We start from the raw sequence: 14,612 nt of genomic DNA, 5'->3' as shown, positions 1-14,612 counted from the left end.
TTGAATTGAAATTTATAAATCCTTTTTTTCTTCCTCTTTTTCTTCTCCAGAACCCACCTGCGGCTCCAATGAATTCCAATGCAAATCCGGACGCTGTATACCTCTGAATTTCCGCTGTGATCAGGAAAATGACTGTGGCGACAATTCCGATGAATTCGAATGTGGCAACGTGACCTGTGGCACAGCACAATTCGCCTGCGCCAATGGCCGCTGTATACCGAACATGTGGAAATGTGATAGCGAAAATGATTGTGGTGATGGTTCGGATGAGGGTGACTTCTGTGCCGAAAAGACCTGTGCCTATTTCCAATTCACCTGTCCCCGAACTGGCCACTGTATACCACAAAGTTGGGTTTGTGATGGTGATGATGATTGTTTCGATAAACAGGATGAGAAAGATTGTCCTCCCATTACATGTTTGGCAAATCAATTTAAGTGTGCGGATTTGAGGCAATGCGTCGAGGAATCGTATAAATGTGATGGCATTCCCGACTGTAATGATGGCAGTGATGAACTGGGCTGTCCCTCAATGGGCCCCAACCAATGTAATTTGGAGAAACATTTCAGATGTAAAAGTTCCGGTTTTTGTATACCCATCGCTTGGCATTGCGATGGTTCAAATGATTGTTCCGATCATTCAGATGAAGAGGATTGTGGTCAGATAACCTGTGCTCCGAACTTCTTCAAGTGTAATAACAGCAATTGTGTGTTCAAAGCCTATATTTGTGATGGTAAAGATGATTGTGGTGATGGTTCGGATGAGAGCTCAATGCATGCCTGTGTACCACCACCCTTCAAGTGTCCCCACGGTCAATGGCAGTGTCCTGGAGTAACCAATCGTTGTGTAAACACGACCTCAGTGTGTGATGGTACTCCCGACTGTCCCAATGGTGCTGATGAAGGCGAAGGTTGTGATTTGGCAGAATGTGAACATCAATCGGGTCTCTGTTCTAATGGTTGTCAAAAGACACCGTTGGGCGCCACTTGTGTTTGCCCACCTGGCTCGGAGATTGGCGAAGATAAATACACCTGTGTTGATACCAATGAATGTGATCCACCCGGCCTGTGTTCTCAGATGTGTACAAACACCAAAGGTTCCTACTTCTGTTCCTGTGTTGATGGTTATATTTTGGAACCCGATAAGCATCGTTGCAAGGCAGTCAATCACACCGCCGCCTTTTTGATTATTTCCAATCGCCATTCGATTTTGGTGGCAGATTTGAAGGACCAAGGCTTAGAGAGAGTACCCATCTATGTGGAAAATGTTGTGGCTACTGCCTCAAATATGCACACAGGCACCATATTCTGGAGTGATATGAAATTGAAAAAGATCTCACGTTTAGATCGTGGTTCAGATCCTCAGGAGATAATTACAACGGGCTTGGATTTGGTCGAAGGCTTGGCCTATGATTGGATTGCCAAGAATCTCTATTGGTTGGATAGTAAGCTGAATACGATTGAGGTCTCCGCAGAGAATGGTTCAAATCGTTTGGTTTTGGTACGCGAAAATATCACCCAACCTCGTGGAATGTGCATCGATCCCAGCCCTGGTGCTAGATTTATTTTCTGGACTGATTGGGGTGAAAATCCACGCATCGAACGTATCGGTATGGATGGTACAATGCGTGAAACAATTATCAATACGAAAATCTATTGGCCGAATGGTTTGACTTTGGATACCGCTACGAAGAGGGTGTACTTTGCGGATTCGAAATTGGATTTCATCGATTTCTGTTACTACAATGGTACGGGAAGACAGCAGGTGTTGGCCGGTAGCCATTATTTATTACATCCCCATTCGTTGTCGTTGTTCGAGGATACGCTGTATTGGACCGATCGTCAATTGAATCGTGTCTTATCGGCAAATAAATTCCGTGGCCACAATCAAACTGTGGTGTCCCACTTGATCAGTCAACCTTTGTCGATACATGTCCATCATCCTTCGCTGCAACCATTGCATCCAAATCCTTGTGAGAATTCGAAGTGTCAACATTTGTGTCTGCTAAGTCCCTCGGCCAGTGAGGGCTACTCGTGTAAATGTAAACCTGGCTATCGTCTGCTGAGCGAAGGTCGCTGTGTGGAGGAAGAGAATCCATTCCTGATGGTTGTCAAGGGTACACAAATTGTGGATATTCCATTGAATGGTGGTGATGCTCGAGCTGGGTCTTTGGCTCCCGTCATTGGTATTGAAAGTAGTACCGGCTTGGACTTTGATCGCAAGGGTGAGACATTGTATTGGATTCAGGGACGTGAATATGATGATGAAAACTGCACCATTTTCACCACACCCTATGGTGGCGGTAATAAGACGCAATTTTTGGGTTTGGATACCGGTATTGTTGGAGCTCCCTACACCATTGCATTTGACTGGTTGGGTCGTAACCTGTATATGGGTAATCGTATTGCCAGTAATATTGAAGCGGTTCGTGTCGATGGAAAAATTAAATATCGTACCATTATCCTGGCCAATGATGGAAATCGTACCTCCGTGTCAAAACCCAAACAAATTGTCCTCGATCCCAATGAGGGAAAACTGTTTTGGATCGATGAAGGTGGTTTTGGTGTACCGGTAAAAATTGGCCGCGTTAATATGAATGGTCACAGTCCGGTCGTGTTGAAGGAAGATATCGATAGACCTGAGAGTATTACCCTGGATATTGATAAGAAACAGGTGTACTATTCCACACAGTTCCCGGCCACAATTTGTGTTATGGACTACAATGGTGATGATTTCCGTATACTTCTCACGGAGGAAAATGCCATCGCGAAACCCCGCAGTTTGGGTGTCTTGGATTCCAGGTTGTATTTCCTCGATCCCACCTATGAGAATATTGTCAGGGTGGATCTGCCACGTGGTGATAACCCGAAAGTAATTGTTGACAATGAACCGGAACTGAAGAGCATGATGATCTATAAGAAACGTCCGATGATGCAGCACCCCTGCCAAACCAACAATGGAGGTTGCGAACATATTTGTATACCCGATGATGGTGCCTCAAAGACCTGTGCCTGTGGTATTGGATATCGCAAAGAGAATGATATCAATTGTGTGGCCTATAAGACGTTTGCTGTGGTCTCACAGCTCGATGTTACACGTGGCTACAGTTTATCGGATAGTTCGGAAGCCATGGTACCCATTAGTGGTACCGGACATCATATCCTCCATGTGGATGTTCTCTTCCGTGAGCAATGGATTTACTGGGCTGAATATAATCGTGGCTATTGGAGTGGTATCTTCCGTACCCGGCCCAATGGTACCGAATTGGAGCATATTATTAAAGATGGTATCGGCAGTAATGGTATACGAGGTCTGACCATTGATTGGGTGGCTGGAAATTTGTATTTCACCAATGTTTATCCTCATGAGAATTATGTAGAGGTATGCTGGCTGGATGGTAGCCATCGTAAGGTATTGGTTAAGACCACTAATGATGCTCCTCGAGAATTGGCAGTGAATCCGATTAAACGTCTCCTGTACTGGATTGATTATGGACAATATCCTCGCATTGGCAAGGCTTACTTGGATGGCAGCAAATGGATACCTGTGGTGACGTCGGGTATTTCCAATCCTCGTGATTTGACAGTGGATATGTTGACCCATGATGTATATTGGGTGGACTCCAAATTGGATACGATACAAAAGATTTCCTACTCTGGAGGAAATAGGCAAATTATACGAAGGAATTTACCCAACCCCATGGGTATTGCCATCCACTTGGGAGAGGTTTACTGGGTAGATCGTAATCTCATGACAGTGTTTAAGGCCTCGAAATTGCCCGGCAACAATACCATGCCCACCAAGGTGAGGACCAACCTACCCAAGCTACGCGACATTGCCATTTACAGTATCAACAATCAACCACAAGATGAAAGTAACCCCTGCATGCGACTTGGCAATGGTGGCTGTGACCAGTTGTGCTTCAGCTTCCCCACAGATGCCGCCAATCCTTCCCGCCTCAGCTATCGTTGTGACTGTGCCACAGGAAAATTGGCCAATGATGAAAGGAAATGTGAAACCGTCAATGAGTATTTGGTATTTGCCACCAGGACAGAAATTCGTGCCGTTAATTTGGATCCTCGTTCGACACAGATACCCTTCGCCCCCATGACAAATCTCACAAATGTTGTGGGTTTGGACTTCGATTACCACGATAATCATATGTTCTATACACAAATCCGTCCATGGGCTAAAATTGCCTACACCAAGGCTGATAAGCCTAGCATTAATGATGTGGAAGTCGTTCTCAGCAAGGGTATAAATCCGGAGGGTATTTCGTATGATTGGACCCAAAATAAAATCTATTGGACTGATAGTTCTAATAATTCCATATATGCCATGAATTTGGATGGTAGTGATTTGGTTATGATTGCCAGGGTGGAAAGACCTCGAGCCATTGTTTTGGATCCTTGTAATGGTACCTTGTACTTTACCGATTGGGGTAGATTTGGCACTTCGGGTAAAATTTTCAAGACCACAATGGCAGGATCGCTGAAGCGGGCCATAGTTGATAAGGATCTATCACAACCCAGTGGTTTGGCCATCGATTACGATGAAAGGAAGCTGTACTGGACCGATGCTGTGCGTGAGAAAATTGAACGAGCCGATTTGGATGGTAAAAATCGTGAACTGTTAGTTGCAGCCACAATCTATCCCTTCTCCATTACCGTGTTCCGTAATTATATCTACTGGACGGACTTGCAGCTGAGAGGTGTCTACAGGGCGGAGAAACATACCGGTGCCAATATGATTGAAATGGTTAAGCGTTTGGAAGATTCACCACGTGACATAAGGGTCTTCAGTGCCGAGAGGCAAAAATGTAGTGTCAATCCTTGCTTGATAAATAATGGTGGTTGTGCTCAATCATGTCATCCGGCGCCCAATGGCAAGGCTGAATGTAAATGTGATGATAATTCCAAGGTCGTAAATGAGGGTCGCATGTGTGCTCCACGCAACAATACCTGTGAGGCCAGCAAATTCTATTGTCAAAATGGTAAATGTATATCGCGAATGTGGTCCTGTGATGGTGATGATGATTGCGGTGATAATTCCGATGAAGATCCCAACTACTGTGCCTATCATTCCTGTTCCCCCAACGAGTTCCGTTGTAATAATGGCCGCTGTATTTTCAAGAGCTGGAAATGTGATCATGAAAATGATTGTAAGGATGGTTCCGACGAAGTGGACTGTACCTATCCACCCTGTGTTGATGGAGAATTCACCTGTGGCAATGGGCGTTGTATACCCATGTCTCAGGTTTGTAATGGTGTTAATGATTGCAAAGATAATGCCACCTCGGATGAGACCCATGAAAGATGTCCCACCAATACTACCTGCCCCGCCAATCATTTGAAATGTGAAAAGACCAACATTTGTGTGGAACCCTATTGGCTGTGTGACGGCGACAATGATTGCGGTGATAACTCCGATGAAGATCCTCTACACTGTGGTCAGAGAACTTGTCCCGCCAACAGCTTCCGTTGTCCCAACCATCGTTGCATCCCAGCCACCTGGTATTGTGATGGTGATGATGATTGTGGTGATGGTGCCGATGAACCACCAGAATATTGTAAATCCGAGGGCAGGACATGCTTCGGAGATCTCTTCACCTGTGATAATGGCAATTGTATACCGAGAATTTATATCTGTGATGGTGATAATGATTGTCTGGATAACTCCGATGAGGATAATCGACATCAGTGCAGTAAGTTGAAGGAGAAGATGTTCGGGAAGACAGAATTAATTAAAAATTTAATTTCCTTTTAGATGAGCGTAAATGTGATGAGGAAACCGAATTTACTTGTGTGGAAAATAAATCATGGGGTCGAGCTCAATGTATACCCAAGAAATGGATTTGTGATGGTGATCCAGATTGTGTGGATGGTGCTGATGAAAATGTCACGCTGCATAATTGCGCCACCCAGCAGCCATGTGGAGAGGATATGTTTACGTGCGGCAATGGAAGGTGTATTAATAAGGTAAGGAGCTCGAAAATATACCTCAGAACTGAGGTCGGATTTTTTAGAAGAAAAATAATACCTCATAGCTGAGGTCGAATTTTTTTCTATAAAAAATATCTCATCGAAGTGAGGTCGGATTTTTTTTCTATAAAAAATATCTCATCGAAGTGAGGTCGGATTTTTTCCTTTCCCATAATTTCTAATAAAAAATATTTTTCTTTTCAATTTTCCCCAGGGTTGGGTGTGTGATCACGACAACGATTGCGGTGACGGTTCGGATGAGGGTAAATTCTGTAACTCGAAATACAAGACCTGTTCCGATCAAGAATTCACCTGTCAGAACTTTAAATGTATACGCAATCAGTATCGTTGTGATGGTGAAGATGATTGTGGTGATCATTCGGACGAAGTCGGCTGTAAGAAGGATAATTCAACATGTGCAACGGGACAATTCACCTGTGCCAATGGTCAATGTATTGATATGTCATTAGTGTGTAATAAGATTTCGGATTGTTCCGATGATTCGGATGAACCGGCACATTGTAATGTGGATGAATGTGCCAAAGTGGAGATAAATCAATGTGGTCACAAATGTGTGGATACGCCGACGAGCTACTATTGTGATTGTAATCAGGGTTATAAGTAAGTATTCGGAACAAAAACAAAATATTTCTTAGATCTGAAAAGATATTTTTTTCTAAAAAATGTCCTTAGGTCCATATAAATACTTCTGGTCTTTTTTATAAAAATTATTTTTAATTTACCCTTCTTCTTCACTTCTGCCTTTTAGACTCCTGGCCGATGGCAAAGCTTGTGCTGATATCGACGAGTGTATTGAACTGCCCGGTGCCTGTTCGCAACATTGTTCGAATACCCCCGGTAGTTATTATTGTAAATGTGATGAACGTTATTATGAACGTCAGCTTGATGAACACACCTGCAAACGTAAAGATAATACCTCTGCCTGGTTGATCTTCACCAACAAATACTACGTCCGCAATATGTCTATCGATGGTCATCAATATAATCTGATGCATCAGGACCTTATGAATGTTGTTGCATTAGACTTCGATATCAAGGAAGAGTATATGTATTTCTGTGATGTTACTGCCAAGACCATATTCCGTTCCAAATATACCGATCCAAGTGAGAAACCCACTCGTGAAGCTGTGATCCGCCACGATTCACATGGTTTGGAAGGCATTGCCATCGATTGGGTTGGACGTAAACTCTATTGGTTGGATAGACATTCGAAGAATCTGGATGTTGCCGAATTGGATGGTACGAAACGCAAGACCCTGCGAAGTGGTGTTGTAGATCCCCGCGCTATTGTTGTACATCCGGGTATTGGTTTCCTATACTTCACCTCATGGCATTTACAGGCCTACATTGCCAAAATGGGTATGGATGGATCGAACTTTACCCGCATCTTGACATGGGAAAATGACATTGCTTGGCCAAATGCCTTGGCCATTGATTACTTTACCGATCGTATCTACTGGGCTGATGCTCATTTAGATTATATTGCCTATGCCGATTTGGAGGGACGTCATCGCCATATAGTGTTATCAGGTGCTAAGGTTCCCCACGTCTTTGCCATTTCCCTGTTCGATGATCATTTGTATTGGAGTGATTGGAATTTGAAGGCCATTGCCAGGGCAAATAAATTCACCGGTGCTAACTTTACGGTACTGCGTAACACCACACATCGTCCGTATGATATCCACATCAACCACCCGCTAAGGCAAATCCCTTACAACAATCCATGTGGTACCAACAATGGTGGTTGCTCCCATCTCTGCTTGATTTCCCCACCCCCAGAATCGACATATCTCAACATTGAAGGTTATATTGAAGAAGGTGCTCCCGGCTATAAATGTGCCTGTCCCAATCAATTCTATTTGGCCAGGGATAGTAAGACCTGTATTGCTAATTGTACCACCGGACAACATCGTTGTGGTGGTGATGATGAAAAGTGTATACCATGGTTCTGGAAATGTGATGGTGAAAAGGATTGTAAGGATGGTTCCGATGAGCCAACGACCTGTCCGCAGCGTCATTGTCGTGCCGGCACCTTCCAATGTAAGAATACCAATTGCACACCTTCGGCCACCATTTGTGATGGTATCGACGACTGTGGAGATGGTTCCGATGAACAAAATTGTGATTTACCCTGCCCCGATTCGGACTTCAAATGTAAATCTAGTGGCCGTTGTATTTTGGATAGTTGGCGTTGTGATGGTGATGCTGATTGTAAGGATGGTTCCGATGAAGATCCAGCTGTGTGCAGTAAGTATAATTCTAAATATTAAATAAAATAACAGTCCTCAGTTCTGAGGTATCTTCTCTATGTAAAAAATTGTGGACCTCAGTTCAAAGGAAGTATTTTTTCTATAGAAAAAATCCGACCTCAATTCTCTGAGATATTTTTTTTTTTCTATAGAAAAAAATTCGGACCTCAGTTCTCTGAGGTTCTTTTTCTCCTATAGAAAAAATTCGAAACTCAGTCTATAGAAAAAAAATCGGACCTCAGTTCTCTGAGGTTGTTTTTTTTATAGAAAAAAAATCGGACCTCAGATCTCTGAGGTTGTTTTTTTTTTTCTATAGAAAAAAATCGGACCTCAGATCTGAAGTCTTTTTCTGTATAAAAAATTCGGACCTCAATTCTGAGGCTCTTTTTCAGAAGAAAAAATTTTGGACATCAGTCCTGAGATCTTTTTGTTATAGGAAAAAATTCGGACCTCAGTTCTGAGGTCCTTTTTTCTTTACAAAAAATTTTGACCTTAATTATGAGGTAATTTTTTTTTCTAAAAAAAATCTGACCTCAGTTCTGAGGTATTTTTTTTCTATAGAAAAAAATCGGACCTTAGTTCTGAGATAGTTTTTTCTATAGAAAAAATTCGGACCTCAGTTCTGAGTTCCTCTTTTCAATAGAGAAAAAAGTCGGACACCAGTTTTCTGAATTCCACTTCTTCAGAAGACCACTTCTAGATCAACAAGATTTCATTCCAATTTTTTAATCTCACATTTTTATCTTCCAGATAAACGTGTCTGTGATCCCGATACCGAATTCAGCTGTAAAAATGGCCGCTGTATACCCAAATTGTGGATGTGTGATTTCGATAATGATTGTGGTGATGATTCGGATGAACCGGCCTATATGTGTCGCCAACGCAACTGTACCACCGGCTGGCAAAGATGTCCAGGACAATCGAATTATCGTTGCATACCCAAATGGTTGTTCTGTGATGGTAAGGATGATTGTCGGGACAATAGTGATGAACTTCCTGAGAACTGTCCATCGTGTAATACGGAAACTGATTTCAAGTGTGGCAACAATAGATGTATACCTAAGTAAGTATCGCTGGGATGGGACACACTATAATTTTTGTTTTAAATCCTTCCTAACCTCCAAATTTCTTTCTCTTCCAGACAATGGATGTGTGACTTTGCCGATGATTGCGGTGATGGTTCGGATGAAAATGATGCAATTTGCAAGGGCAAATATCGTGAATGTTCCGAATCGGAATTCCGTTGCGGTAATGGCAAATGCATCTCGTCACGCTGGCAGTGTGATCATGAAGATGACTGCGGTGATAACTCGGATGAATTGAACTGTGAAGGCTTCCAATGTAAGAATGGCACCTTCCAATGTGCCTCGGGTCATTGTATTGCCTCGTACTTCCGTTGTGATGGTGACCGTGATTGTCGTGATATGTCCGATGAAATGGGTTGCCCACCGAGATTCCCCGGTGGCCGTTATTGTCCTGAGTCGAGATTCCAATGCTCCAACAATTTGTGTGTTTCCCCATCGGATCTTTGTGATGGCACTGATGATTGTGGTGATGGTTCGGATGAAGATCCCAAGGTGTGCTCCGATTTCAATTGTGATACCCTGCGTCGCTTCCAGTGTGACAATCATCGTTGTGTGGCCCGTTATCAGATTTGTGATGGTGTGGATAATTGCGGAGATGGTTCGGATGAGAATAACATGACCATTTGTGCCTCCAAGGTTAAACCTTGTGATCTGTATACCCAATATCAATGTGCCAATAAGAATTGTATAGATCGTGCCCAGGTTTGTGATTACTCCGATGATTGTGGCGATGCCTCCGATGAACTGGGTTGCCATCATAATCTCAGCTGTTTGGATGACACCCGAGGTGGTTGTCAGCATCATTGCCACAATTTGACAGATGGTGGATACATTTGTGCCTGTTATCCGGGTTATATTATCTCGACGGATAATAAAAAGAAATGTATCGATGTGGATGAGTGTGCCACTAGACAACATACCTGCTCCCATCAATGTCACAATTTGAATGGAACCTACTCCTGTTCCTGCCGTGATGGTTTCCGTTTGGTAGATAGCACTTCGGGTGTCTGCAAAGCCGAGAAGGAAGATGTCGTGGTGATATTCTCAAATGGTCCCGAGATTCGAGCTTTAGATTTACAAAAGAAGGAGGAGTTTGATGTGATCCTCTCGGAGAAACGTATTGAGGCTTTGGATTATCATGCCGAACAGCAGATTGTCTTCTGGGCCGATAGTTATGATAAGACCATTAAACGTTCATACATGGTCAATGCTGTGGATGGTCAGGCAAGAATCGGATTTGCCCAGGATTTGAATATGAAGGGAGGTTCGAAGCCGACTGCTGTTGCGGTGGATTGGCTGGCCAATAATCTCTATTGGGCTGAGGTTGATAGAACCGGATCCAAACCTCGTGGCCGTGTTATGGTTGCCACCACTGATGGCCGTTATAGGAGATCTATTGTTAATGCCGGACTAGAGGTACCCACATCCATTGCTGTCAATCCCCAACTCGGACGCATTTACTGGTCTGATGCTGGTTCGGCACCCAAAATCGAAGTATCCTGGATGGATGGTTCAAAACGCCGTCCTATTATTACCGAGGCCATTAGACATCCAGCCGGTTTGACCATTGATTATGCTCAGGATCATGTCATCTATTGGGTTGATACCAAACTAAACACCATCGAATCCATGAAACCTGATGGTTCGGGACGCAAAACCGTGGTCAAGGGAGATCAATTAAGACACCCAGTTTCTTTGGACATTTTCGAATCAAATATGTATTGGGTAACACGTGACACAGGAGAACTTCTAAAACAAGATAAATTCGGTCGTGGCGTTCAAGTTTCGGTACATCGTAATTTGGTGAACCCATCGGGCTTGAAAATTTATCACGAGAAACGTTATAACACCAGTCTGAAAGATCCCTGCTTTGGTTCGAGCTGTTCACATTTGTGTCTCTTGGTACCGGGTGGACATCGTTGTGCTTGCCCTGATAGTTCAGGAGCTTTACCATCACATCGCAGCACTGTTGAGGTTATTTGTGATGCTGCTGCTGAACGTCCCCGTCCCGCTCCACGCATTTGCCCCTGCCAGAATGGTGGCTTCTGTGTCGAGGATAACAACGGAGAATTGATGTGTGAATGCTTGGCCGATTTCAAGGGTGATCACTGCGAACAAAATGCTGCCGGTATGTTTGGTCATGGTGGTGCTAATGTCACCGCGGTTGTGGTGCCCATTATGGTGATTTTATTGGTGCTGCTGGCAGCCGGTGGTGTGTGGTTTGTCATACGCAAGAAGCCATTGTAAGTAGAAATTCGAAGTGGAATCCAAATTTTTGGAAAAGGTGTTAATTTTTTTGATTTATTTTTAGTGGAAAATTGGCCCGCCTACCCACCTTAACCTCATCGCAAAGTGTTACCTTCCGCCAGGGTACAAATGTGGAATTTAATGCCCCCGGCTTCCCAGGACCCACAGCGCCGGTTGGTACCTCAACGGATGTTGCCCCCTTGGAAGGCTACAATCTACAAACGGTGAATGCGGGTAAGACCCGTGATTTCTCCAATCCCATGTACGATGCCGTACAATCGGGTACAACGGATCCAAGCATAAGCAATGGATCAGGTAAGTTGAGAAATTATATATATATATATATATATATATGGCTTTAATTTGGAATTTTGGGTTCTCATAGGATAATACATCATCCTACCTAAAACCATCAATATTGTTATCTTTTTTAGGATAGCCCCCAATATAACGGTACCCCCATTATTCGGTATTTCGGGATGTTTAGGCACGTTTCTCATCCGAATTGGTTGATATCTTACTACCAAAAATTAAAGATATCGGATCATTTTAGTGGATAGTTCCCATATAACAGTACCTCCTAAAGTCGGTATTTTAGAGGTTTTTCGTACAGTTTTCAACCGAATTGGCTGTAGTTTGATATTTTTGGTTCTCATAGGGTAATACATCTTCTTCCAAAAAACCATCAATATCGGTCGATTTTAAAGGATAGATCTCTTTTAACGGTATCTCCCAAATTTCGATATTTTGAGGAGATTCCACACTTTTTTCATCCGAATTGGCTGTAATTTTGTATTTTGAATTTCCATTGGATAGTAAATCTCCCTACCAGAAATTATTGATGTCGATCCACTTTTGAGGATAGTCCCCATATGGTGGTACCTCCAATTATTCGCTATTTTGAGGAGCTTGGACTCAATTTTAAACCGAATTGGATGTAATTTGGTATTTTGAATATTTATTGGGTGTCAAATCTTACTACCAAAAATTATTGAAATTGGCCAATGTTTTGGTATAGCCCCCATATAACGATACCCCCAAATATTCAGTATTTTTTAAATTTTTCGCACAGTTTTCAACCGAATTTTTTGTAGTTTGGTATTTTTGGTTCTCATAGGGTAATACATCTTCCTACCAAAAACCATCAATATTAGTCCATTTATAAGGATAGCCCCCATATAACCGTATCTCCCAAATTTCGATATTTTGGGGAGATTCGACACTTTTTTCATCCGAATTTGCTGTAATTTGGTACTTTGAGTTTCCATTGGGTAGCAAATCTTTCTACTAAAATTTGTCGATATCAGTCCACTTTTTAAAATAGCCCCCATATAACGATATTTTGGGGATTTTGGGCTCGTTTTCCAACCGAATTGGCCGAAATTTGTTTCTCATTGTGTGTCAAACCTTCCTATAGATATTTTATCACATCATAACCCGCCATATATAAAAGTCCCGAAGTCCACCTCATGTTGAAAAGTTATAAAAAGTTCGGCCAGGACGATTTTGGCGGCATTTTTACTTCTTTAAATTTATTTTTTTTTAATATTTATTTTCTTGTTTTTCCCCTTAGGAATTTACGAAGTGCCACACGATCCCTCCAAAACAAAACCCATCGGTCCATTTACGGAACCAGTATCGGCCATTTTAGCACCTAGCAGTATAACGCACAAATCCTCACCGCAACTACAATTAAGAACACGCGAATTAGATCCATCCGCCGATAATGGCAAAGATACCCAATATTTGGTGGAAGAAGATAAGTCTGAATGCTGATATAGACCCTAACATCAGATATTAGCTACGGCAACAACAATAACACTAACAACCTGTGGAACAACTACGATAAAAAGAACAAATCTAAATTTAATTTAACACAGCGTGAACAACAACAATAATAATAATAACAACATCAACAACAACTACTATTGCAGCCACTATAAGAAACCAACAGGAACAACTAGAACAACAACAACAACAAAAAATCACAGCAAACGGTGATGTCAAACAAACACTTAGATAACGTCAAAAAGAAAACAAAACAGAAACTATATAAATTATTTATATATACATACTTTTTTATATAAATATATAGCTATGTAAGGTAACAAAACAAAAAACAACAACAAATTATATAAGAAAGGAAAAGGGAAGGAAGTAAGGAAACCCCGACAAACAAACAAACAACAAAAATCCAAAAACATATCTTTGATGTATAACAAACAAAAAACAACAACAAAAATTTAATTGAACTTAAAGTTTGAGTTTACAACACACACATATACATACATACACTAACACAAAATAAACACAGAGAGATGCTGATTAGACACTCCCATGTGGTAACTCTCTTATCCTGTATTATACTTTATTAGAGAAAGAGAGAGAATTTTTTCGGGAGTTAATCGTTTTTTATTTTTTTTTCGTAAAGAGATATCACATTATACATACATAAATAAATATATATTTATTAATTATTAAATTAAATGAAAAAAGACAATATTTAAAAAACAAAACAAAAAAACGGAATCCCTATATAGTGAAGACATTTTTGTGTATTTTGTAAAAAATGAAAAAAAAAACGAAATGCAGAGTAAAACAAAACAAAAACTAGAAAATGCAAATGCTATTAAAATTGTATGTAAAAAAGAATGGAAAAGAAATAGTTTTCTAAATATTTTATATATTTTTTATAAAAAAATGGAGAAATCAAAATGCAAAAAAAAAAACAGAAAATTTACCTACAAGAAAAAAACTAGCAGCTATGTAAAGATGATTTTGTAGTTAAAATTATTGCAATTTTTTTTAATTTGTTAAACGATGATGACAGTTAAATAATTGATGAACAAAAAAACAAAAGCTTTTTCTGGAAAATCCAAACAATTTTGTTATGACATATTAGAATTTAGATTTTTTATAAATTATTATTATTGAACAACAACAAAAACACATACAACAACAGCAAACTTGTACAATGATAGAGGAAAGGGTTTTTTTTAAATATTATTTTAAAATTTCCTATTCAGTGGCC

General features: G+C 41.2%; 1 protein-coding gene across 1 annotated transcript in view; it reads left to right on the top strand.

Moving 5' to 3' along the window:
* Positions 1 to 13,463, top strand: part of LOC133322628 (low-density lipoprotein receptor-related protein 2) — a 46,349-nt gene extending 32,886 nt beyond the window's left edge. Inside the window, exons 6-13 of the mRNA XM_061531625.1 lie at positions 51 to 5,702; positions 5,765 to 5,976; positions 6,194 to 6,600; positions 6,749 to 8,247; positions 9,000 to 9,312; positions 9,391 to 11,577; positions 11,646 to 11,896; positions 13,155 to 13,463. Of these exons, the coding sequence (XP_061387609.1) occupies positions 51 to 5,702; positions 5,765 to 5,976; positions 6,194 to 6,600; positions 6,749 to 8,247; positions 9,000 to 9,312; positions 9,391 to 11,577; positions 11,646 to 11,896; positions 13,155 to 13,357 (10,724 nt within the window). The 3' untranslated portion in view covers positions 13,358 to 13,463. The remainder of the gene's footprint in view (positions 1 to 50; positions 5,703 to 5,764; positions 5,977 to 6,193; positions 6,601 to 6,748; positions 8,248 to 8,999; positions 9,313 to 9,390; positions 11,578 to 11,645; positions 11,897 to 13,154) is intronic.
* The last annotated feature ends 1,149 nt before the right edge of the window (positions 13,464 to 14,612 follow it).

The sequence above is a fragment of the Musca vetustissima genome, unplaced genomic scaffold, assembly GCF_032173495.1.
Source record: "Musca vetustissima isolate MV318-11 ecotype Yass unplaced genomic scaffold, APGP_CSIRO_Mvet_v1 utg148617, whole genome shotgun sequence".
Classification (NCBI taxonomy): Eukaryota; Metazoa; Arthropoda; class Insecta; order Diptera; family Muscidae; genus Musca; species Musca vetustissima.
Note: the sequence above shows the minus strand (reverse complement) of the source record. Positions and strands in the feature narration are given on the sequence as shown.